General features: G+C 39.0%; 1 protein-coding gene and 2 long non-coding RNA genes across 9 annotated transcripts in view; 1 reads left to right on the top strand and 2 right to left on the bottom strand.

Annotated features, from left to right (window-relative positions):
• LOC135217025 (acyl-coenzyme A synthetase ACSM3, mitochondrial-like) overlaps positions 1-26709 on the top strand; it is a 271158-nt gene that overhangs the window by 77085 nt on the left and 167364 nt on the right. For all 4 annotated transcript variants that reach the window (XM_064252627.1, XM_064252622.1, XM_064252643.1 and 1 more), the window contains exons 7-9: positions 907-1030; positions 5439-5637; positions 7034-7152. In XM_064252627.1, the coding sequence (XP_064108697.1) occupies positions 907-1030; positions 5439-5637; positions 7034-7152 (442 nt within the window). The remainder of the gene's footprint in view (positions 1-906; positions 1031-5438; positions 5638-7033; positions 7153-26709) is intronic.
• On the bottom strand, positions 9813-25582 carry LOC135217046 (uncharacterized). Of its 4 annotated transcripts, XR_010315018.1 has the most exons (5): positions 15463-16183; positions 14331-14435; positions 13536-13848; positions 13073-13202; positions 9813-9950 (listed from the first exon to the last, which is right to left on the bottom strand). It is a non-coding gene; the product is annotated as an uncharacterized LOC135217046 (long non-coding RNA). The 4 variants fall into 4 exon arrangements; XR_010315021.1 differs by lacking the exons at positions 9813-9950; positions 15463-16183 and adding an exon at positions 25281-25582 and having other exon boundaries at positions 12691-13202; XR_010315016.1 differs by lacking the exon at positions 9813-9950 and having other exon boundaries at positions 12691-13202.
• Positions 16323-19301, bottom strand: LOC135217045 (uncharacterized). Its single transcript, XR_010315015.1, has 2 exons — positions 17402-19301; positions 16323-16458 (listed from the first exon to the last, which is right to left on the bottom strand). It is a non-coding gene; the product is annotated as an uncharacterized LOC135217045 (long non-coding RNA).

Below are 26709 nucleotides of genomic sequence, written 5' to 3'. Positions count from 1 at the left end.
TAACACAGTCTTTTGTAAATACTTAAAACTAGGTCTTTAGCAACTGTACTACCTTTCCATCCTATAACGTCAATACGTATAGGTTAACAACAGCAGCTGTCACATGTATAAATACTGAAGTAAATGGAAGAACCCCATTACCTGAATGTGCCTAAACAGTGAAGTGAAGAAAATAATTATAAAATATGAAGCAATATAAAAAAACCCTGATTAACAATGAGAAAGCCATTCTATTCAATGAATGTTGCATTTAGTTATTGTACCTTCAGTATTTGTGTACTTACTTGTGTGCTTCTCTGTTTATTGCCAAAAACTAAGTGATGCATCAGATAAGGAAAATAAGGATAATTAGGATAAAAGGTGAATAGGGAGCCACTGATGTTTTGGGGACGGGTGGGGTGGGTGGGGGGCGCCGGGGTATGATCCACAAGATGCCTGAGGCATATGATACATGTCTAAGCAGATTAACCTTGAAAGGAGACAATGTAATTGTATATAGTACATGTTGTTATTGCCACTGTCAAAACATCAACTCTTATATTTATGTACTAAACTGTAAAGGTAAAATTGACGCCCATGTACAAATTAAATGTTAAACGGTTAATCCATAAAGAATTTTTTTTCCATTTTGAAATTATTTTTTAATCATCATGTAGCATACTTTTTGCTGGAAAATTGTCAGTGACTTCGTTCTGTGAACTTGATTTACTTATTTTCATATTCTTTTTTCAAACTCAAAAGATCTAAGGAACATTATCAAAGTGCATGGAACGTATTTACCTTATATGTAAGTTTATATTAATAAAAGTTCCATTAATTTACCTTATAGAATTATTATTTTGTAAGTATATGTTTAATACGAGTAATATACAGGTATATTTAAGTACACTGATTTTGACCTTCCAGATTTTGGCTGGATTTGAGAGAAGATGATTTGATTTGGAATATATCCGACACAGGATGGGCTAAAGCAGCTTGGTCAAGCCTTTACATTCCATTCCTGAGTGGGGCTACTGTATTCGTCCATCAGGTATGCTCTCATGGTACAAATTTAAGATATTTCTTTGTGCTGTAATGGATACAATGCATACTCATGAAGATGCTGTGTATGATGGAAGAATAACGATCTATTCATGAATGGAGGAAGCTTTGGGGCATGGACCTTCACCCTTCTAAAACTCAAAGTATGATAGTCAACCCAGAACACTTTTTGTTCTTGCATCCTGATTTACATTTAAATGGTATGGTTTTAAATGTCAGTGACCTTTCAGATTGTAGGTGCAACTTTTAATAAGAAATTTGCTTAATTCTTTTCGTTTTCCTTGTTTGGAGTACTGATTTTCAGTGTGGTCTTGGGGTGCTGACTCTCAGTTCAAACTCGTGGATAGAGTTATTTCATCAGTCAAGCTTATTTTACCAACTCAAAGACAAACATCCTCTGCACTCTTCTTGTCCAGAACTAGTCGTATTTGCTTGCAACATTGGGTGATAACAGCACTAAAAACCTTTTTAACGGCGCTGTTAACTGGATATCTGTGCCTTTATCCAGCAATCGGTGCTGTTACCTGGAGGCCGGTGCCGCTAACCAGAGATCAGCGTAGAAAATCCAGTTAACCGCATCGCGAAACTAGCCACATAAAATGGATAGCTGTTAACCGATGCCACCTTTAACGGGGGCTGCCTAATCAGTTTGCTGGGAGTTTTATCTTGGCTACAACTAAAATGTGGATAAGTTTGCCTAATGCAGTTGTGGGGGGGGGGGGGGGGGGGGGAAAATTTTCCCTGTTTTTTTTTTTTTTTCGATCTCCAAGTAAATTTAATAGGGGGTGTCAGTTTTGGGGACAAAACAAGCATTTTTCTTTTATATTTCCCTGAACATTTAATGATCAGTCTAGTATTTTCATCTGTATTAACTAGCATCATGTGATCAGCTTTGCCCCCCGGCCACTTTATCCCAACCCCCATGCTCTACGCATTGAATTCTAAGGAGCTTCACGGTGATTTCTATTTCTTATCACCAAAAGGGCTAATGTAGCTGTTTAAAGTTACATAATAACTTTTGTTACATAAATATTTCAAAGTTGATAGAAAATTTTTCCAAAAATCACCCCCTCCCCCCCCCCCACCCCCCCCCCCCCCCCCCCCCCCCCCCCCCCCCCCCCCCCCCCCCCCCACACCAAAGGTTCATACTTTAAGAAATATGAACCTTGCTTTTGGTTTCTGTTTCATTCAGATTGATCAGTAAATTACAGCTCTGCAGCTTTTTGAACTGGAAAAAGTTACAAACTGAGATATTTGTGTTGTAATTAGGGAACCTTGAAACAAGTGCAAGTAATACATTACCATGGCATATAATAGAATTGATGGATAATATTGCATCACTGATATATCTGTTATATCTTTATCATGTTGATTTATAATTTAACACTCCAGGCATGAAGCTGAGAGATGGCTGGAATATGAGATGCTCCACTTTGTGCGTGGCTGGTGCCATATTGTGTTCACAAGATCGAGTGTCTTCCTCGGGTGGTTCTTGTCTCTTTTCCTTTCTGCTTGTTATAAGATTCTTTATTTGAGCTTTTCTAATGGAATGAAATGGCATTGTTCAGTTATTAAAAATAAAGTTAAACAGACAAAAAAAAAAAAAAAAAAAACAGTAGATTGGTACTAAACATGTGCATGGTTTTTGGGAGTTGCTAATTATAGAAATGTATCACTTCATTCCTTCACTCTCTCGGCATTGGCTTTGGTAGCTGAGGGGGTTTTATGAGTAGGAGGACAACAAAATGTACTTGTGAAAAGATGTCAGATGTTGCTAGAAATCGATCATTTGAATGGAAAGTCGCGCAGTCTGAAGTTTGGAACATATTGTTTATCAACTGCTAATCCAAATTCAATTATAATTAGGATCAAATAGGCTACATTAATATAGTGGTGAGTAACACCATTGGCATGGGGAATTTTGCATCATTAGATAACCAAATGTATACGCTTTGCTACAGACATCTGTTTTTGGGATCCGACCATTTCATATTGTTTCCAGCCCAAACAACTCTCTGAAGATACGCAATACCAAGGATTTAAAAAACGTATGGCTTTCTAGGTCATATTTTTCCTGTTTTCCCTCTGTTATGTTAGATATATTAAGTAAAATCTTATACTCTTGTTGATTACTGGAATGATGGTTTAATTCTTTAACTTATAAATGTTGCATCCTATATAAAGTAGTGCCTTTTAAATACTTGTTGAAGTAATGGCTCCTCTTCAGTTGCTCATGTCTTCAAATTTAGTCTAAAAGAATGTAAGGTATAATATGCAAGCAATGTAGCAAAAAACAATTTGTACTAATTAAATCTTATACTTTATGTACAGAAGATACCTAATGATTTCACTAAAATGTAATAATACCTTTCTTTGTGTCATCAGTTTGTTCGAAGATTCGCAACTAAAAAAAAAAAAAAAAAAAAAAAACAATGACTTGGATAAACCTTTCGAAAAACAACTTAGACGCCCTGTAAACCCTTTAAGCTATTTTATAAAATCATTGATCCAACAAGTCTATCGATAGCTTACAAAGAAGGAAAATGGTGTTTGTTCCCAAGTACAGTGATACCTTCTGGATGTAGCAATTATTGCATATGTCTATGATGCTATGTCTATTGGCCAGTAAAAAAATTGCAGCGATGTATACGTTTCTGCCATAGCAAGAAAGCTTAAAAAAAAGACACGAGTAGTACTTGTCCACCCCCACACCTTCCACCATATGCTATTAAAGTGATGACATATCCATATCAGCCAATGAAAAGCGACAAACAAAAGGTATAATCAGGGATTACTGTTGAACAGATTTTTTTATATAAGCTTGTCTTATACAAATTGGTTATAATCATTATAACAGGTTATTGCTATTAAACATAATTGGGTTTCTGCTGAAACACTGCACAAGACTTTTATTAGACAGTCTTTATGGTGAGATCCTCTCTGATGGTGTCATCATGTGCAGTCCACACACCCTGCAATCCCTGTAGTGATGCCACTGGATGGAAATGATGATGCTGAAACAGGAACAACAGATTGAAGAAGGCTTAGATTAATGTTCAGAAGCATCTGATGCTGATTGGAATTACAGGATGGAAGTTACTGTCGTTTTGTTGGTTTATAAATGGTTATTAATGTTAATATATTTGAGTTGAAGGTTAATAATAATAATAATAATAATAATAATAATAATAATAATAATAATAATAATAATAATAATAATAATAATAAATGTCTGGTTATTAATGAATAGTTTAGCCAGTTGGGCATGAGTTGAGATGAAAACTTGTTGTAGCGTGAGGCAAAGCCCATTTTCTTTGGTTGCCTATATTTGTTACTTTCCACTTAATGACATGAAATTTCGGAAGATCTTATATAACTTAATGTTACCAGCTTTTTTTTTTTTTTTAACTATAGATACCAGTTGCTTAGAAGAGATATTAATGTTAAAATGGGGCATGTTAAGAAAACAATAATCCACCGTATGGCTTTTCATGGTTTCGACAAGTGAATTATATTTGTTTACACTTTATCAGTGGACATATTTCTTGGTTGTAAAGGTACGCAACATATTCTTTAAAATGTGTGGACTTCTCTACATATCTTATACTGTGTTGTGGTATACATTTTATTAACAGTATAAGGTTCCTCCTACAAGAGAGAAGTAAAATGAGACTTTACAAAGATTCCATTAACCATTTTCTTAGAACTGTGGTACTACTAATTTTGGCAAGGATCTTCTGGATGTATGAGCTGAATCATATTGCCCCCTCCTTGCAAACTGTCAGTATAAAATGAAACAACTCATGAATTTTATTTTACCATTATCAAATGGAAGACGTCTATTATAAAAAAAAAAATAGTCTGTTTGTGTGTTTTGGATGAAAATAATTCATGATTAAACCATTTCAGTGTGGATATTAGGTCATTTAAAGATACTATTAAATATAAAATTGATATAGTATACCTTGTTCATAAAATACAAGAGTATAAAAATTATACGTATAGGGTAACTAATTTATAAATGAATCTGCATTATTGCTGTCAGATACATCGAAGTAAGTTAGGTTACACACTATTTGCCAGCATGTTATGAAGACTAGCAATAGCATTTACATTCAAGTTACCACCTTTGTTGTATCTCAACATCACCTGAACACCAGTCGGACAATACATCTGTGGAAGCTGCATTTTCCAAATGTGCATATAAAGGTTCATTTGTTTTTATATGTCATGAATAACTATTTGAAAATTTGATGTAGATAAGGAAGTTTTATATATACTACTTTGAAAAATACCAGTATTTATGCATTTCTTGGTTCATGACATTTGAGAACTTAAAGTTCTAAGTTGCCAATTTCAACCAAATCCTGTCCTGATTGTGTCATTATCATTTATAGATGCCAAGTTTTAATGCTGAAGAAGTTCTTCGAAGCCTTTGTAAGCATCCTGTGAATGCCTTGTGTGCTCCTCCTACTGCATATAGAGCTATGGTTCAGTGTGACTTGGAAAAGTATAGATTTAACTCCTTGAGATGTTGTGTAAGTGCTGGAGAGCCTCTCAACCCAGAAGTCATAGAAAAATGGACACTTGCTACAGGTTAGGATTGTTTGTTTTTTCAAGTTTTTCTTCATTTATCAAAAAATTTTCAGTTTAGGAAATTAAATAAATTCAAATTGATGAAGGCATTTTTAATTCCATAAATTAAAAGTTGCCATATATTTTTCCCTTGTGCAGCTTCTTTGTGACAGTTCATTTAGATAAAACTCAGATAAGAGAGGCATCCTGGCAGTAACAAAATGTGGTGTAATTTATACTTTAGAAAAGCACACGCGGATCCTAAAATTCTAGGTGGTTTGGTGTTTGCTTCTCACCTCGGTGGTCGCGGGTTCGATTCCCGGCCATTCCATTGAGGAGTGAGAGATGTGTATTTCTGGTGATAGAAGTTCACTCTCGACGTGGTTCGGAAGTCACGTAAAGTCGTTGGTCCCATTGCTGAATAACCACTGGTTCCATGCAACGTAAAAACACCATACAAACAAACAAACAAACCACCAAAGAGAAGGGGATCCTTGTTACTGTTTTCCTCACTGAAGTGGTTGCTGGCATAAAACATTGTACTTTAAATTTTCTTATGTAGTTGCTTTGTACCCCAGCAACCTGAAAGTTAGTATTTAACCAATTTAAGTGTAGCTAAGGTCTGCTTTTGTTGCCATTTTGTTCATATACTAAGTCACAAAAGTTATTTTCCCCTGAAGATCTGCTCTAAATCCCGATGTACATAAGTGAAATTCAGCAATATAGAAACCACCTTGATCAGCCTAAAGTTCCTGCAATATAGCTTGGTCAGCAGACCCAAGCAAACTGATCAATCAGATGATATGCAGTGGTTCTTAAAGGCGTAATGAAAGCAATGTCAGGAGTTTACTTGTCCAGCAGTAGAGCTTTAAAGAGGATAGCTGTCTGAATAACAAACATTGAGGGAGAGAGAGAGCAGAGATATTGCAAGTGAGGGGAACCCAGTTTAGTGCATTAAGATTTAACCGGAGGACCACAAGGCCATTGTTTAAGTGGTGATTTTCTAATTAAGGCCTGATGTGTTCTAGTTTCATTTAATTATTGTAAGTGTAGAATCATGAAACATAGATATTTGTTTTTGTTATAAAATTTTGTTAAAATTTTGTTGACCGTGTTCACTTGTACTACGTGAAGGGCTGACTACTGATCCCTACGCTAGACCTTAACATCCGGCACATCGGTAAATAACCCGTTGCAAGGTTTATTTCACAACAACAAGGATGAAAGAAAAGGCATAGGAACTAGAAATTTTAATTTGGAATTTTTTTGCATATTCTGTATATTTCTTTCTATATAAAATGATCAGTTTGTTTTTCTTTTATTTAGCGAAGTATAATCCAAATGTGGTTGCAGTCCTTTCTATCTCTTTGAGAAAAATTGTTGCACTATTTTCATGTTATTTTTTTTATCATTATAGGTCTTCAGATATTTGAAGGATATGGCCAGTCTGAAACAACACTTCTTTGTGGAACTGGTGTGGGAGTTGAAATTCGTCCTGGATCAATGGGCAAGCCTGCACCTGGGTATAATCTAAAGGTCAGTCACTTCTGTCCTGGCACTGGGAGTGAATGCATTTTATTTTTAGGGATCAGATAGTACACAACAATATTTATGTATTTATTATAGTACTTTAGAATTACTATAAAATATGTGTTCTAATCTTTTTTGCATTTCAAAGCTTGACACAGGATCTGATTATTATTAAGTGCTTTTAGACTAAAACGTTTCTGTTATTTGCAGGTCCAAATTATGAATGAAAAAAGCATTTAATTGTTCAAAATTAACTTTTGCGCATTTAGAAATAATTTTTGCACAGAGTTTGTTGGGTAAACGTTAGACCATGTGATGCCTTCTGAGGGGCAAAAGACTAACAAAATGGTGCACCTAAGGTCTTGAAACAATAAGACAGCTCAAGGCTAGCCTTTCCTCAAGACCGGTTTGTGCACTTGTGCTGTGTGATCCACTGTCAATTTGCTATCTGCAGAAATCTAAGGAACTATTCTGTTGTTGGTGGTGTTTTAATTTGAATATGCTTCTCCTATTTTTTTTCTTGTTTGTCATATTTTCCTTATTGTCATTAGTTTCCTAACATATTTATTTATTTATTTATTTATTTATGTATTAATTTATTATTTAATTTATGTTATGTTATGTTATGTTATGTTATGTTATGTTATGTTATGTTATGTACCAGTTGTCCTGTCACCCACTTGCCCCTGAACCATTCATATGGCCTGAATTCCTGGTGAATGGGCTCTGTCTAAGCACAGAATAAAACAGAAAGATGTGCCTAAAGGCAAGGATGAAGAAGAAATGAAACTATAAAGAGGATATGGAAAGTACAGAAATAGAAACAGTTACCAAAGGGATGAGAAAGAAGTGGAAGTAGCAGAATCTGACACTCTCCTCTGGATGGAGATGGACCAGAATTCTCCAAAAGAATGTGGTACTATGCCAGGCACTAGTTCGGAGAGAGCCTATCAGCTCCTTCAGGTGTTCTGGAATCCTTGGCATCCTTTACCCTTCTTTCCACCTCTCTGAAGCCAGTTTGACAATGCCATGTGGGGACTGGAGAGATCCAAGTCTGTAGCAGATGCTGGAATAACATTGGCAACAACTGCTGCGACAGTCAGAACAATGACATTCGTCTCTGTTCCTAACGCTGCTTGACTCGGTTTCTGGTGTTCTTCTGCCAGCTGAGGGTCAGCAGAGTCTACACTGGGACTGGTCAGCTGCTGATGAAGGGGAGGAGGTGATCACTGGTGTCTAATTTGGGTTGACTGACTCTGTCGGTAGCAGCATCGAGTTGGAGGCTGAGGAGAAGTAACCTCGATGGGGAGCTTCATGAGGAAGACTCAAGTCTTGCTGTGGCACTGGCATGGAGGTCGTTCTTGGCAGAATGAGATAATTCGAATGTGGCAAAACATCTAGGAGGGCCGGAGCATGGCACTGACTGATACCTTCAAGCAGTGCTGGCTATGTAGAGGCAGGTCCCGAAGGACCATAGAATTGGTGTCTGGAGCTAGATAAGGGCGGGGGCCCTGAGACTGTTCAAATGCAGGAGGAGGTTTAATATCCTATCCTAACAAGATGTCATATTTTCTGGGAATATAGGTAGCTACCGCCAAAGTACATATTCCAGAATGGTGAGGTCATGTGATTCCCAACCAGTCTCAATTGTGATTAACTTATGCCTCTCAACCTGAGCTCCACAAGGAATTTTTCCTACCGAACTATGGATAACTGCGCACCAGAGTTGTCAAATGCTCGGACTTGGTGGGCAGGTTAGCGACCTTTTGGAGGTGCAATGAAGATTGGCCTTTGAGCTGGAGGGCATAGGGTCGACGGATTCATCACTGTTATTGCAATGTCAGGAGCAGCTTTCTTGGGGCAATGCCCCCATGATGAGGTGTGCCAATGCACTCCATTTGCATCACAGTAGCTCTTGCTGAAATCTCTCCTTGTCCTGTTGTTCTTATTCCAATGGCCATTATTCTTATTGCTATAGGGGTGCCCATTCTGAGGTATAGCAGGAGCCTGCTGCGGAGGATCCGCATTAGAGTGGCATTGCTCTGTGGTGTGCCCGGGTTTGTGACAGCGTCTGCACAAGGGCTTCCGGGCCAAATTATTTGAATGTTGGGTAGGCTGAGAGGTGGCCACAGGAGAGAGAGGGAGAGCAGAGCAAATTCTCTTCTTCAGCGAACTCTGCTGTGGGTGGTAGGTGTCATAGGCATCAGCCCACTTACAGCACTCCAAAATGGTTTTAGGGGCCTTGTCCGTCAAGGGGATGGCAAGATCAGGGGGAACATAGGATAAGAAGTCCTCCAATTGAAAAAGTTCTAACAACTCCTCAATGGATGTTGCGTTGGAGCTCTTCGTCCACCTCTGGAGTGCTGGCGTCTTCTTTGCTACCTACTCTGTCCATGTTTGCTTAGCATCCTAAGGCATGCTCCTCCACTGGTCGTGGGTTACATCATAAACCCCAAGGATTGCCTCTTGGACAAGGGCAAGATCTTGTTGCTCATCGAGGGGGAGAGCCTGGAATAGTACACCCTTTGCCAGCAAGAGGTTTACCCAGAAAGGACACTTCCTGAGGGGTAGGATTGAAATTCCCAAACACCGACTGGACATGATCGAGCCAGGTTTTGGGCTCACAATTGTCCCAGGCCCTAATGAGGGTTCCCATGCTGTGGAGGTGAGAATGTGAGGGAGGGGGCGTTGCACTCGGGGTGCCAGGGTGTTGTTGTTTTGTTGTTGAAGTTGTTGAAGATTAAGCCAGCATAATGCCAGCATGGGCTCTTGCTCTTCGAGCAACCCGTAACAATAGATGTGATCTGGAACGAGAAAAAATGGTAATTATTAAAAAGGAAGAAAGAACAGGCAGGGTTACAGACCCCATTAAACCTTGCGGTACCCATCAGTAGGAGAAAAGGTTTTACAGCAGAAAGTTCTGAGTTCTGACCGAGTCTTAGAGAACCAGGCAGGAAAATGGAGAAATTGCAGATCGAGAAAAAGCAGGACATCTGTGGAGGACACTCCAAAGATTTCACTTTCTCTGTGTGGAAGTTGAAAAATTTCCAATGTCATTTATGAATTTTGCAAGAGAGCTGCTTATTCGAAGTGCTGCTTTGGGCCTAGGGTTTTGGATCAGGTGTGATTGTATGCATTCCAGCAGTGCTTTCCTGTCGACAGGTTTTCCTGTCAGCTTCTCGAAGAGAATGAGGATCCCTTATACTGTAATGGTAATGAAACTTTCACTGGCTGTTTCAGCACTCTCTTTGCTGGCACTGGATGGAACATTGGAGGAGGAAGGAGTTGGGTGTGAGGAACAGGTGAGGGAAGGGAGAGGTTCAGATTTGGGAGGTGGAATGGGGCTTGGTTGAGAGGGAAGTGAAGGTAATGGCTTGGTTGTTCGTGGTTTTGGTGTGTAATCGACTTCTTCCTTGGAGCTCAGACAATGTCTCTGTGGTCTGGATGGTGGGTGTTGCTGTGGTAATCTGGTTGCTTGCTGCAATTTTGGTCTCGATGCTTCCTCTTGCTTTGGGAAGACTGCCTTTCATCCTTTCAACTGTCTATTCTTGCACTGCAGTGCTTGTTCCAGGCATTTGTTGGTTGGAACAGTTAGGGCATTAGCTAGTCACTGCTTCTCCTCTTTTATAGGTATCGAGGAACTGTTTTGTGGAATGTGGTTTGCTGCATATCCAACACTTCTCTTCTCCTGTGCAGCGGCTGCTGTGATGTCCAAACTTTTGACATTGGAAGTATCGTGGGTTCTCTGGCGTGAAGGCTTCTGAGGGGAAATATCCCCATCTACCAAGAGAAACAAGGCTTGGGATGTGTCCCTAGAAGGTAGCGATGACTTTTTTCATCGGATTTCTTGATTTTCCAATGCATCTCTGGGCCCCAAGGACGTTCTGCAGCTGAAGAATCGGGTTTAGGGGCAAGTACATCGGGAACTTGCAGATCACAGCATTCTTGGTCCGTTCATTTGAATCTAGCAGCTGGAATTCAGCGTGCTTCCTTAGGAACTCGGTGTATTTTTCCGTTTTTCAGCGTAATGGTCATCTCTGCAATCCTGTTTGGTCTCACTGTCATCTTCAGGTGTTTATTCCTATTCCTGGCTTCTAAATCTGATACTAATAAGTATGCAGACTTTTCCCATTTTGCTGTGACTCGAAACTTCAGGAGTTCTGTCTCAGCAGTGAGAGCAGGAACAGTGATTTGGAGTGTGGTTCCCACTCCCCCCCCTTTCAGGAACCTCTCTTGACCTTCTTCTGGTGGCAAATTGTCGTTCATCTTTCGGCAATGGTGTCCAATTCGGCAGCAGGATGGTTAGACGGCGCTGGATTTACCTCTACTTCAGGAGTTGGAGGGCTTGTAGAAACTTCTTCTGGTGCCCTCTGGCAAGAGGATGCAGCTAACGGCGGCCACTGGATTCGATAGCAGACCATCCAGTCTTTGTTGTCGTCTACTAGTGTCCAAGACATGCTCTGTCTATCACTCTGGCACTCTGGGCAGTCATAGCCAGTTGGTGGGCTCTTTCTGTGGCTTCTCTTTTCTTCTGGGCTTCTCTCTCTGCAGCTTGTCTTCTCTCTTGGGTTTCCCTTTCAGCAACTTCTCTTCTCTCTTGGGCTTCTGCCTGGAATGCTCTCTCTGCAACTGCTCTTCTCTCTTGGGCTTCTCTATCAGCAGCTTCCTTCATCTTTTCATACATTACCTTATGGGAAAATTTGGCCACTGGCAACCCTGTGTTTAAACACCTCTGGCATGTGAGCTGGTTTTACGTGCGAATTGTAGATGGGGGAAGGGAGGAGGGTGACTTTCTCTTTTACTCACATGATTGTAACTGCCTCTCTAGTAAAGGAGTTTTGAAATTACTTATGATTTGCTTGAACAGAAATGGATACGTTATCCTCTTATCTTTTACTTTTGTGCTCAGAAAAATACTTTTAATGAAATTACATCAAGGTTACGTTATCAGGGTTAGATTGAAAGGGGGGAATATTGGGAATGTTTTCAATGCTATGTGACCGGAGTTTCTCTAAGAAGAATGTGCACTTAAAGGATATTATTTTTTCTGTTGCACACAGTCGCGCTGTATGAGAGAGAGAGAGAGAGAGAGAGAGAGAGAGAGAGAGAGAGACGAGAGAGAGAGAGAGAGAGAGTCGCTCATGAAAATAAAACCACGCAAAGCGGTATTTGTGGCTGGCTAAAATAAAATGCAGAGTGGTCCTTATGCCTAACTAATATGCAGTCTCTCTCGATACGAGATTTTGGCGATTTCTTTTGGAAAAAATGACCCCTGGCACTATGTCCTGGTAAATTATAGCACTTCCTAGCCTCATCGTGCTTCCATACATAGCACACGTAAAAAAAGCTAAAGTTAGGGATTGAAAACTTCTCTCTCTTGGCATGCACACGTCTTATTCTTGTTTTCCTTATCGTTACTCTAATGGCAGTCAAATTTTTACCCCTGACAATAAAGACCTATGATAACACAATTAATTCCTTACCTGTTGTGGAAGTTGGATGTTCTTGCAGTGTGCTCTTTCATGGGATTTGTCTGTACTCAAATACCGGTTTGTTTTCTCTTGTAATATCAGTTTTAGCAATCGTTACTAGCTGATAATCGTTATTGCAAGGAATAATGCATGATTTTAACACGATTCTAGTAAAAATTCCCCATTATTACGTTTGCGGTTCCTCAGCAATTGCAGCAGATCTGAGATGCGATTATTTAAAGGCTAAATTTCCTATAGGAACCATAACATAAATGAAAAATGAAAAATAACGGCTTAGGGCCGACTTCAGAATTAAGGAATTGAGGTAAACTCAGAGGTTTAGCTTATTTACATATATTTTACTACTTTACTACAGTTACTCTGGATTACACCTGAGGGATGTTAAAGAACACTTGGATTCGTAAGTAAGAAGAATGCAGCAAGGCTATACTCACTACTGTAGAACTTGGAAGGCCAAAAATGTTCGGTCTTGATGAAAAAGAACGGCGAAGGTTTTATAATCCCTGAGACACACATTACCAGAGTCCCTTTCCCCTAACAAGGCACGCAAACGCGATAGATCATCTGCAAGTAAATTTGCAATGTTAGCTACAAACAAGTGGTTGGTGTTTGCTTAGACGAAAGACTATACACAATCCCTTCTGCTTGGCTTACGTTACTGAGAAATCGCAGGGATGTAGAATACTGGGTTTACAGAAAAGGTTACAGTGTGTCCCAGTAACAGTAGCAATAATATTCACAACAGGGTAGCTTAATTATTCACAGAGCATTATGGGGGGGGGGGGGGGGAGAGAGAGAGAAACTAAGGACCATAAGTAGCTTGTAGCAGTAAAATGGAATTCACAGTAGTAGAAATAGAATTGATTGACTGCCTTGAACCATTACTTCACACATTACCTTATATACCGTATAATTGGATTCATCCTTCTTCAATGGCGACAGTGATGGAGGGCACACATTGGAAAGTAAAATAACATGCATTGTTGTCTCGAGAAGTGGAGTGGGGAAGGAGGCTGCCTGGTGAGACAAGTGATCCCTGTGATGACTGGTGATCGTCTAAGGAGGTTCCTTCCATTGCAGTCCCTATTATTAGTCGGCTAGGTAGAAGCCTGGTGTCCATCCGGGCTCATTCCTTTCTCAGTTCCCGGATCAGTATAGTTCCATGTGGCCAAGATGGCGGCTGCTTAATCCTCTGCCCTTCAGGTAGATCCTGTGGAAGCAATAGGCAATGGCAGTCTATCGGGAAGGAACAGATGTGTCATAGGTATTGCTTATGGATTTTCAATTAAAATAACTAAATTATTAGTTATTTGAGCTTGGTGGTGTTATAATTTAGAACAGTATATTTCTAAGTGTTGATGGGAAGTGGATTAATACTTACCTTGTTGCAGCAGAACAACTGTGTAGTTTTCGATACTCTTAGAAAAGAGGGAATTCATATTAATTTAAGCTTAATTTAGGACTTTGAGAGAAAATCAATGTCTACCTAAATTAGTTATGATTACATAACATCAGAAAAGTAACACAAAGGAGCTCTAAGCACTAACTCATTGGCACCGTGTTTACAGTAATTGACAAAGCAAGGGTGTCACAAGCATACAGGTTATACTCTGTATAATCTTAAAAGATGCTTAATAACCTATAAGGACACTGCAGATTATGTTACATAAACAAGTAAAGTGCCATAATTACGTATACAGATTTTATCCAGAGGAAACTTTCTCAAAGCTGACTGATGAAGGGGAGGCGCCATGGGACAGTAGAGTGACATGGCGGTACATACAACATACACTTATTCTGCAATATAGAAATGCACACGATTACTCGAGTTGTTACAGAGATAGGTAAAAAGTTTAAGTACTTAGAGTGCTGAAGGCTGAGAGAGAAGTCATCTAAAATGAAATATAGAGTAAACTGGGATTGATACTTATGAGGAATTTAACACAAGTAACGTTAACCATATAATGAGAAGAGTGATGGAGAATGAAAACAAAGGGGCTAGTATTGGTGGAGAAGATTTTATGGATTTGGACTTTGCTGATGATGTTGCGTTGGTTGCTGATACGTGGCTGGTGCTGGTAGGTATGGTAATGAGGATGGAGACAGAGACACAGAATTTTGGCTTGAACATCAGCACAAAGAAGAGCGAGATCATGGTTGTGAGTAAGGATGATGATTGGGTGCACATGGAAGATATGACAATCAGAGGACAGGAACTCAAGCAAGTTAAGAAGTTTGTATACTTGGGAAGTGTAGTAACAGCAGACGGGAGGCAAATTGAAGATATACAAAGAAGAAAACTAGGAGCAGCAAGAGCTTTTGAGGTTCTGAGAAAAAACGTTTGGTCAAGGCATGAAATCAGCTTGAAAACTAAGATGAGAATATTCAATGCAGTAGTACTACCAGTCCTGATGTATGGCTCGTCCACCTGGGCACTGACCAGAACAGAGGAGAAAAGGTTGGATGCTTTTGAGATGAAGCTGCTGAGAAGGATACTTGGCATTAAATGGGATGATTATGTTAGAAATGAAGACATTAGGGTGAGATTGAGGCAAAGGCCAGTCAGTACCAGGTTGAAGAGGGGAAGGCTGAAATGGTTTGGACATGTTGAGAGGATGGATGGGAATAGAGACAGATGGAGAGGAACTGTATCAGCCTTATGCCACTGGCCAGTGGCGGGAAGATAAAGTAAAGTAAAGTAAGTAAGTAACGTTAACACCAATTAGTTAAGGGCCCTTGAGATGATTGCGAGGGAGGAAATGAGCAGTGGGAAATACAGTTGGAGAAGGAGTTGCCAAAATAACTTCCCAGTAGCTCACAGTACCTGAATTCCTTGGACAATGAATCTTGAATGTAGAGCCAGTTGGAAGATTTGTCAATAGGAACATCAACAGTTGGCACTAATGCCGCACTGGTTCTGTGAACAATAGACAGAGGGGATCTCTGTGGGTGGCTGGCGGGTTGGCCGCTCAGCAAGGTGTCTGCTCCCGATAGAGGTCTGCTCAGTTCTGCTTCTGCTTGACCTCTGACCTCCTCCTTATGTGCACTCACCTTTCTGGGCTTTTGGTTTGATTTGGCTTGGGTCCAGAGAAGTGCGAGTGCCATTACTCATGCCTTTTGGTAATTCAGGTGTCCTGTGCCTTGTTGTTCAGTTTGCCTGGAAGAGGAGAGTATCTGGGCAGAGGGGCAAATTCAGCATGGAGATGGGGCAGTTGAGAGAAAGTTAAGAGGGAGAGAGGTCAAGGATGAACAATGGCCATAACAAATGGATAATTGGAGCTAGGCATGGCCCAATGAGGCCTTCTTGCTTCTGTGTGGGCTGCTGGATTCTCTTGTGATATTTACTTGTTGGGAAAGTCAAATGTTGATGTCAAGGGAGGATTTTCCTCGCCATGACATTAAGATACGAGAATAAGAATACTATTTGTATACATATACACTTTTGTCAGTCTTCTTGCCTGGAGACAGGTTGGAGAATGGTAATGTGTCATAGTTGACACGGTGGGTATGAAGACTGACGTTTACGCTGCCTGGAAAATAGGGTAGGCCTGTCCTAACCCTCTATTACATGATATTCCTTGTGTGGTATGGGTCTTACTACTGATGAGGCCAGGTGATGTCTTCCCACTGGGAGGTAGTTGAAGTGCTGATTTCCATTTTAGGGGTATTGAAGAAAATTCCTGGTACTCAGCGTGTTTCTTTATTACTCAGTACATCATGCTAAATTTCTCCCAGGCCTAGTCTCCTGGACTTGATTAATTTATCTAGTCTTCAGAACTCCTGGACTAGATCTCTGGACTAGATCCCCTGGACTAGATCCCTAGAAATATTAATTTTATTTAATTCTTATTTCCAGAAATCAATACAAGTGCATAGTTTAAAATTACAACAAAAAAATAACTTTATATTGAGACTTCAAAAAAATTTAACAATTACAGATTATGGGAATTGCTTTCCTCATAATAGGATAAGTATCAAACATGGAGCAACCCTGGAATCAATTAATTTACAATAAGTTGTAAATCATTTGATACTCTGCTCCACACAGTACTAAATACTTGTACACAATATATGTCAATGGATAAGGTTACCTGAAAGATTTCTGAGAAAAACTTAAAACTAAAATGAGGTAAAATTAGGCTAAGGTGCCTTTTAACAGGATAGTCTAGCCTAGGCTTCTTCAGAAATCGTTAGGGATAGCCTATGCAAAGTTTACATGGCTGATTTTTGACTAGGTTACAATAGGCTACAAAGTTAGGTTAGTTTAATGAGGGTACAGGCTAAGTTCTACGTAATTAAGTTTTCCATGAATTTATATACATATAGCCTAACTATATTTAGCAAAAATATTCATAATTCCTCATTCAAACAGGATTAGTCTAGGGTAGGCCTTCTTAAATTACTGTATAGCCTAGTCTAAGATCACTGCTCGGCAGTGGAAAATTTCCATGAGAGGTACCCTTTGGCACTCGGTAATTTCGCAAAAACTTTATACAAACAAAACACTTATAACTGCTTTTTTAATGTTTTCAACCCTGTCAAACGCTAAGTTACAACTCAAACTAACACAGCAAAATTTCATGACAACTAATGAACGTGAAGTATCTTTCACGACAATAAAAATCTTTCTCGTTAAGGCATTGCAACATGTCTGAATGGGCAGGCAACTCTGCACTTGAATTCTTGTCTGCTACTGTTCTTCCACGATAATGATCTGTTCTAACTAATGAACTAATGGTAATATTACAACTTTAAAAGCTTACCTTGTAAGGGATAGATAATCATTTGTATTAATATTTGGTAAAATAGCCAAAATGAAGAGCGGACAGGTTGACGACCCCTCACACGAAAGCATTCGTGATTCTTACATGTGTTGCTAGTGTAGTGTTACCAAAATGCAGACGAAAGATTCAGGGCAGCGCTCCACTACTCAAAGTGAGAGTAAAACAAAACAAGGGACTGGCTACACAGCCACACTCGTCCACAACAAAAATGAAAACATTTCACAGTTCCAATCACTTACAATAGTAGTGTAAAGATATTAGAGGAGGATGATGAATCAATTCCTAAATAAACACTAATAATTAAAGGAATATTTTTCCCATTACAAAGCTTTTCCCTCGGGGAAGAATTGATTCATGTCCACTCTAATATCAAGGACAACTTTTCCTAACAGAACCAAACAGCTCCTTAGATGGGTCTGTGACTGTGGAAAAACAGGTCTTGTACAGTAGGAACGAGCAACTATCTCAACTAGAGACTAAAGGGGCTCTTGCAACAACATAACACAAGGATATACTTGAGTACTAAATGGGGACACTACCCTATAGGTGTGCATTCAAAACAGCTTTCCTAATAGCTTTGTCTAGCCTAATACTGGGGTTAGATTGACTCCACTTACACAGGATGTCACATCACTCTGCAACAAAAGAGTTCTCCACATGTGAAGACAGAATTTACTCCTATTGAGGCGTCCTAATGATTATCAAACTCACCAGAGCTCTTGGCTAGAAACGACTCTAAACTTGAATCTCAAAGGGGTTTGGAAAGTGGTGTACTCTATCCTCTAAGATGTACCAAACCAGTACTACAAGAGCAAAACTGACAATTTCTCATAATACAAGACCCATAAGACACAATTGCATTCCCAACCAGGGCACTATGTGAATTCTTGTACAAAATGTTTTACATTATACCTTTGTTCATTACTTCAACACTATAAAGTTTTCACATTGCTGGTCACTGTGAACATAAAAAATTACATTTTCATCAATCTCAAACTAAGAAAAAAAAAATACAAAACATACAAAATTACAGTATTGTACATCATCAAACAGAGTCTATATCTCTTCAATGAGACGTGAGGGAGGCACAATATTCATAGCACCTCTTGTATGAACTCCTTCAGTTACTATATCAGGCACATTTTCAGAGTGCTCTTTCATGGTAACTAACCATTCTTCATCACCGTGGAATGGCTTTAGTTTATTAGCAGCTCGTTCTACGACTGCATCATCAAACAAATTTTTCAACACATAAGTGGATCCATCTCGCACAATTTCTAACACTATAGGGTCCGAGCCACTTAACATTTAACTTTCGACTAGTACCAGGTATTTGAGTCTCATTTCTGACCCAGACTAGTGAATTCTTTTCAACACTCGTATTCACTCGCTTTCGGTTCGCTATACTTAAAAATGTTTTTGACCTCTCTAAGTGGGTCTTTTGGATTATCTCATGAACTTTGGCGATATCAGAATCACTCATCTTCATCATCAATTGACGGTAATGTAGTTATTATTTGTCTAGCAGGTCTCTGCTAAAGAAGACATAATGTGGCTGTTCACCTGTTGTTGCGTGGACAGCACAATTAAGGACTCGTTGGGTTTCGCCTAAATAGGTTGGCCACTGATATGACCCTGACACATGACATTCAATAGGGTCTTCATAGCCCTATGCATTCTTTCTGATATGCTGTTACCTTCAGGATGGTATGGTATGATGAAACCAGTGTTTATGTTGTGCTTTTGGCAAAGATCTCTAAACTGTTGTGATGTGAATTCAGTCCCATTGTCAAGAATTACACACCCTGGAATTCCAAAATCATTTAAATATTTCTGAAAATTCTTACTGACCGCACTTCTGTCGTCTTATTCCTCAGTGGGTAAACAACTTCACAAAGCGTGAATAATGATCAATCACTGTAAGCACATAACGGTACCCATTTGCACCAGACATCATATGTCAAATCAATACTGATACGCTCCAAGGGTTTATGTACTGGTGGAAGTTCTTGGAATTTCTGCTGTAAGGATGGACTGTCTTTATGAACCTGACATGTAATGCATTCTTTAACAAACTTAACCACATCAGATCTAAGTGAAGGCCAATAGAAATAAGTCTCCAGAGCATCAATAGTTTTCCTTCTCCCTAAATGACTAACAACAGACTCATGACCAAACTTCAAAGCAGCTTTCCTAAGCTCCTGCGGTACCACAAGTCTTAACTGAATACTATTGTCATGCTTGTCAGCACTCAGATATGACAAGCCTTCATACAGCATAAAACTGATGGATGAATGCTCTGGGAAACTTCTTCCTAGGCAATTTTCCTCCTTCTAAGTATGCAATTAATTCACCCCATCTTGTTTCACCTATCTGCTTAGCCTTGTATTCTTCCTTACTCAACCCAAGATAATTGTCTTGATTATTGTGAAAGATTGCCCTAACTGGCCTACTTAACTGATCAGCTACCCTCATTATGCTTTCCTGGCCTATACACAACTTTGAAGCATAATCCTGCATTTCAATAATCCATCTATTCATCCTAGGTGACTTTGTCTTTCTTTTGAATACTGACACAAGAGGCTGATGGTCTGTGTGAATGGTAAATGGAACACCCCAAAGAAAATGATGAAACCGCCTACATGCTAACACAATAGCCAAGGCTTCCCTATCTGTAGTAGAATATCTCTGTTCTACAGGCTTCAATTTCTTTGAAAAGTATCCAACAGGTTTCAAAAGGCCATCACTCTCCTGCATCAGCACTGCACCTACATGATTCAGACTAGCATCTGTGAATAACTGAAAAGGTCTTGTCATGTCTGCTTTTATGAGCACAGGAGCTGTCATAAGGAGCTGTTTCAACTGCTCAAAACTAGACTGACACTCTGGTGTCCATGCAAGTGGCTCTTTCATTCTTAAAAGATTGGTTAAGGGGACAGCAATTTTTGCAAAATTTTGCATGTGCTTTGCGATAAAAATCCACACATTCCTAAAAAATCTTCTAGTTTCTTGACATCAGTAGGAGCTTTCATATCTCTGATGGCACTTATGTTGTCAGGACAAGGCTTGCATCCTTCTTTGGATATTATATGACCAAGAAATTTTATCTCTTTTTGTGCAAACTGACACTTCTTGATGTTTAATGTCACACCCTTTTCACTAAATAATTTGAACAGCTCTTCTAATCTCTGGATTAATTCTTCCAAGCTGGGTGCCCATACTACAATATCATCTAAATAATTCTTTATGTATCCCTTTTTTAGTAATGGAGCCAAGATATTACCTATTACCTTGAAAAATAAATGTGGGGGCTGCAACTCAAACCAAACGGTAACCTCTTAAACCTATATAGGAGACTCCATCACTAAACGTTGTCAGATCTCTACTATCTTCATCTAATTCTACTTGATAATAAGCGTCTTTCATATCCAATGAAGCATAAAATTGATTCCCTGATGCTGACTCAACTAACTCTTCTAACCTAGGCAGAGGATGGATGTCAGTTTGAAGGTGGGTATTGACTTTTCGATAATCCAAGCACATCCTTTGAGAATTGTCTGGTTTCCTTACCAAGACTATAGGACTTAACCATGCAGCTGTGGATGGCTCAATTATATCTTTAGCTTCCATATCCTCCAACATATTTGCAAATAAGCCCTGCCTTGGCTTTCTCAGGGTATCTATACATGGGGTGGACCTAACTGGTTCAGAATCACTAACATTAATATGTCTCTGAACTCCCTTGAATTTTTCTATTTCGTTACTCTCCACTATGAAAACTTGGTGATTTTTCATGACTAGATTCTTTAATTGGGCCTGCTGTTCATCGTCTAAATGTGACCAATCTTGCTGTGCAATCAAATTTTCCAGCTTTTTCTCTCTAGTGCATCCTTGTTCTGGTACAACACGCATGCTTTCAGGGATCAGCTCATTCCTAATTTCAATCTTTCGACATGTGGGAGCTACTGAAATGATGTCCCTTTCATTAATCTTATTGTAAGTACCTATCAGTGTTCCTATTTTCAACTTAACTACACCCTTTGTACTATTTATGAGAGGTATATGTACTTCCTGATTATCAGTGACTTCAAGGCACAAAGCCTTCGTCGCACCATAGGCTTTTAAGTCTGAGGTATATTCGAGTATTGTATCTTTTAATTCATTTACAGACACAGCATAAATACCTGCAGAAGAGGGAGGTAGGATCATTTTTTTCTTTAATCTTATCTCATCTACTCCAAGGTTTAATGGCTGAATAGTTTAGAGATTCCTAATTCTCCTTGTGGAAGGTCTCAGTTTAAGAAGCCGCACATGATATGTAATATTATCCCAAATTACTATACCCTTTGGATGATCCCATGTTAGACGAGCAACCCCAAGCAAATCTGCACCCAATAGAATTTCTGTATCTAATAAGTTGTCTGGCACAATAAAAAATAAGTGAGTAACAACTCTAGTGCCACTATGAACATCTAAATAAACAGATCCTAGTACTGGTACAACTGCCTGGGTGACTCCCGTTAACCTTGGTAAATTTCTCATCTTGGCAGGCTTCAAACCTAAACTTTCCACAAAGGATTTCTTAACTATACTGGCACAGCTACCTGTATCAACTAAGGCTTCAGTCATGTTATCATTAACCACCAGACTGATAGTAGGAGCTCGTGCCGGACTCCCTAGTCATCTTATACCTACTTTTCCTGGACATCCTACATGACCTCTCCTACTATTTTGTTGGAAACAATCAAAACAAACTCCCTTTGGAGGATCAAGAGGACAATCAGACAGATTATGGTCAGTCACTCTGCAAAAGGCACAATATTTACTATTACTCTTTTGTTTCTTCATGTTTACTTTCTCCAGTTTTTTATTTAACTCTTCAAGCTTCTTTCTTAAATTATCTAGCTCACTTCTTTGTAATTCCCCCTGTTGAACACCTGTTACTGGGGTTGATGACTGAGGGTTCCCGGTGCCTGAAATTGGCAAGACTCTATTCCCATTACTACTATTCATTCCTTGAGCCCTATAATATTCTTCTTCGGCCCATGTCATGAAATTTTCCAACGGAATATGGTCTGCTAAGAAATCAACTAGTTTGGCTTGGGCCTGTGAATTCAATCCCTTATAAACCTTTGTCTTAAGGAATTTATATGATGTTGGAATTGGATCATTGGGGAATTTCAAAGTTAAAGCTGAGATTTTACACTGTACGTAATTTGTTAATGAAGGAACTAGGAGGTTCATCAAAATAGTAAGTCATGGAAGTTATCTCTTGCCATGCCTGTAACAGAGTGGCTGAGCCAATAAACTGCTTCTTCATAAGTTTCTTAATCTCATCCCAAGGTAGATTATTACCCTGTTTTACTAACGCTGCTGTGAAGAATGTAGCTATATCCGCTTCAGCCCGGGCCATTGCCACTTCTATTCTCCTGTCATCTGAGCTAGTGCATGACTCTACTTGTCTAAAAAAAGTATTAAGTCTGTTGTCAGCAAGAACTCCCTTGAGTTCAGAAAGTTTGAGAAGGGCTACATCTTTCGACTTTAACACTGGTACACTCTGAGGAATTGCTACTGGAGTGTTTATTGAATAAAAGAATGGATTGGTATTATTGAAGGGATAAGTAGGCTGTGGTCCAAAGAAAGGATTGGTTATTACAGTCTATTGACCTTGTTGCAAAATGAATGGGTTTGACTGACTGGTATGAGGGTTTTGACAAGAGTTACCTGATGATGGATTAGGGGAAGGTGTGGATGGTTGTGTAGGAGGTTGTACTACCACTGCAGGGTTAGGTGGTGTTGATGAGACATTAATGGGTATTAAGGGCACTGTACTTGTGATAGTAGTTGTGTTTTGTGGTGGGTACTTAGTATTTGTACGAGGTGGTATTGGGGGTATGTATTGTAAGGTTCCTGTTATGGTACTGAGGTTGTCACATAAAAATGGATTACTTGGAATGTGAGACGTATGTGGCGTAGACATTATGTGTGGTTGAGTGTTATTATGGATGGGTGTTAAGTGTTGTATTGTCCCCTGCATGTCAACCAACTTCTGGTCCAAGTCCTTGATTTGATTTGTTAAATCTCCCACTTGAGACCAAACGTCCTGGTAGGATTGAGTGAAGCTCTTAACTGTCTGTAATGTTTGTTGAGTTTCTTGTTCTAATTGAATTAGATCAATATATGATTCATCAGTACCAGTCGCCATTGCTACAATATTTCAAACACTTACATATATAATCAAATAATACAATGTAAACTACATCAAGAGACAATGCCATACATCTCCCTACAGAAATAATGAATATGCATGTAAATAAGTCATGACCATAATCATACAAAAATCAATAATATTGTATAATGAAATGCATACAACACGACAAAACATTATAAGTGACCTACATAATATATATAGGCACAGTGGGTCTGGATCAATAGCACTGGGCTACGGATCCCACCGCTGCCACCAAATGTCACGGGAGGATTTTCCCCGCCATGACATTACGATACAAGAATAAGAATACTATTTGTATACATATACACTTTTGTCAGTCTTCTTGCCTGGAGACACAGGTTGGAGAATGGTACTGTGTCATAGTTGACACGGTGGATAAGAAGACTGACGTTTACGCTGCCTGGAAAATAGGGTAGGCCTGTCCTACCTGCTATTACATGATATTCCTTGTGTGTATGGGTCTTACTACTGATGAGGCCAGGTGATGTCTTCCCACTGGGAGGTAGTTGAAGTGCTAATTTCCATTTTAGGGGTATTGAAGAAAATTCCTGGTACTCAGCGTGTTTCTTTATTACTCAGTACATCATGCTAAATTTCTCCCAGGCCTAGTCTCCTGGACTTGATTAATTTATCTAGTCTTCAGAACTCCTGGACTAGATCTTTGGACTAGATCCCCTGGACTAGATCCCTGGAAATATTAATTTTATTTAATTCTTATTTCCAGAAATCAATACAAGTGCATAGTTTAAAATTACAACAAAAAAATAACTTTATATTGAGACTTCAAAAAAATTTAACAATTACAGATTATGGGAATTGCTTTCCTCATAATAGGATAAGTATCAAGCATGGAGCAACCCTGGAATCAATTAATTTACAATAAGTTGTAAATCATTTGATACTCTGCTCCACACAGTACTAAATACTTGTACACAATATATGTCAATGGATAAGGTTACCTGAAAGATTTCTGAGAAAAACTTAAAACTAAAATGAGGTAAAATTAGGCTAAGGTGCCTTTTAACAGGATAGTCTAGCCTAGGCTTCTTCAGAAATCGTTAAGGATAGCCTATGCAAAGTTTACATGGCTGATTTTTGACTAGGTTACAATAGGCCACAAAGTTAGGTTAGTTTAATGAGGGTACAGGCTAAGTTCTACGTAATTAAGTTTTCCATGAATTTATATACATATAGCCTAACTATATTTAGCAAAAATACTCATAATTCCTCATTCAAACAGGATTAGTCTAGGGTAGGCCTTCTTAAATTACTGTATAGCCTAGTCTAAGATCATGCTCGGCAGTGGAAATTTCCATGAGAGGTACCCTTTGGCACTGGTATTTGCAAAAACTTTATACAAACAAAACACTTATAACTGCTTTTTTAATGTTTTCAACCCTGTCAAACGCTAAGTTACAACTCAAACTAACACAGCAAAATTTCATGACAACTAATGAACGTGAAGTATCTTTCACGACAATAAAAATCTTTCTCGTTAAGGCATTGCAACATGTCTGACTGGGCAGGCAACTCTGCACTTGAATTCTCGTCTGCTACTGTTCTTCCACGATAATGATCTATTCTAACTAATGAACTAATGGTAATATTACAACTTTAAAAGCTTACCTTGCAAGGGATAGATAATCATTTGTATTAATATTTGGTAAAATAGCCAAAATGAAGAGTGGACAGGTTGAAGACACCTCACACGAAAGCATTCGTGATTCTTACATGTGTTGCTAGTGTTACCAAAATGCAGACGAAAGATTCAGGGCAGCGCTCCACTACTCAAAGTGAGAGAAAAACAAAACAAGGGACTGGCTACACTGCCACACTCGTCCACAACAGAAACGAAAACATTTCACAGTTCCAATCACTTACAATAGTAGTGTAAAGATATTAGAGGAGGATGATGAATCAATTCCTAAATAAATCACTAACAATTAAAGGAATATTTTTCCCATTACATTGAAACCAGAAGGCTTCATAAGAGAATAGTTCATACCCATGTCCATTTAATATCCATACCCATACCCATACCGATACCCATTCCGATACCATACTCACACCCATATCTGCACTATCTCCCCCTTACCTACAACCATATCCATATCCATATCCATACCTGTAGTACTATACACATATCCATATCTGTATTGTACCCATATCTGTACCATACCTATACTCATATCGAATGCCCGGACGGGACCACCGCCCATTCCCAAGTCTTTGTAGCAGCTGATGGCTGTACGGGGACATCTACAAACTACACCGTCAGAGGGGTCAACACGATAATACGTGAGAAGACGTATTTTGCGAACTATACCTGGGCGACTACAATTATCCCATCACTACCTCTCCCATACAATGCGCGGGTGGCTCATCGTTTGACGCAACTGGCTGAGATGGACCACGCATTACCGACTTATGCAGGAGGAGAAAATCTTCGTTACTACGTGCTGCTGGCCGTGTTTAGTGTGACGGCAATAATGGTTATCGCCATTAACATCTTCAAGGAAACATGTTGCCGCGTCCAGATGACGTACCTGTTGCGTTAAAAGCGTATACATTCAGGGCCGTCTGAAACTGGCCATTTCATTTGGTGCCTAGGAAAATTGTCTGGAATTGTGTTGTGTGTGAAAAGCGGTCTGTACGCTGGCAATATGTAGGACAAGAAAGCCTCAAGCCTTTGTATTTGAACAGTTAAAAGTATTTTTTCGGGCACCTAATAAAATATTGTAGCCCAATATATATATATATATTATATATATATATATATATAATATATATATATATATATATATATATATATATATATATATTTAATCTCCTAAAAGTATTTTTCGGGCACCTAATAAAATAAAATATACCAGCCCTATGTATTAATCTGTGCACACTTATACTATTATACAATTGTACAATTATATTTATATAACAAGGAGTGACAAGTACTCTTTAACAATTATCCATGATCATGTTTGTCTACCCAGTAACCGCTATTCTTAATCAGGTTACCTATTACCATGATCTTCATGTATACATGTTAACCTTTTGA

This window comes from Macrobrachium nipponense, chromosome 19 (assembly GCF_015104395.2).
Source record: "Macrobrachium nipponense isolate FS-2020 chromosome 19, ASM1510439v2, whole genome shotgun sequence".
Classification (NCBI taxonomy): domain Eukaryota; kingdom Metazoa; phylum Arthropoda; class Malacostraca; order Decapoda; family Palaemonidae; genus Macrobrachium; species Macrobrachium nipponense.
Note: the sequence above shows the minus strand (reverse complement) of the source record. Positions and strands in the feature narration are given on the sequence as shown.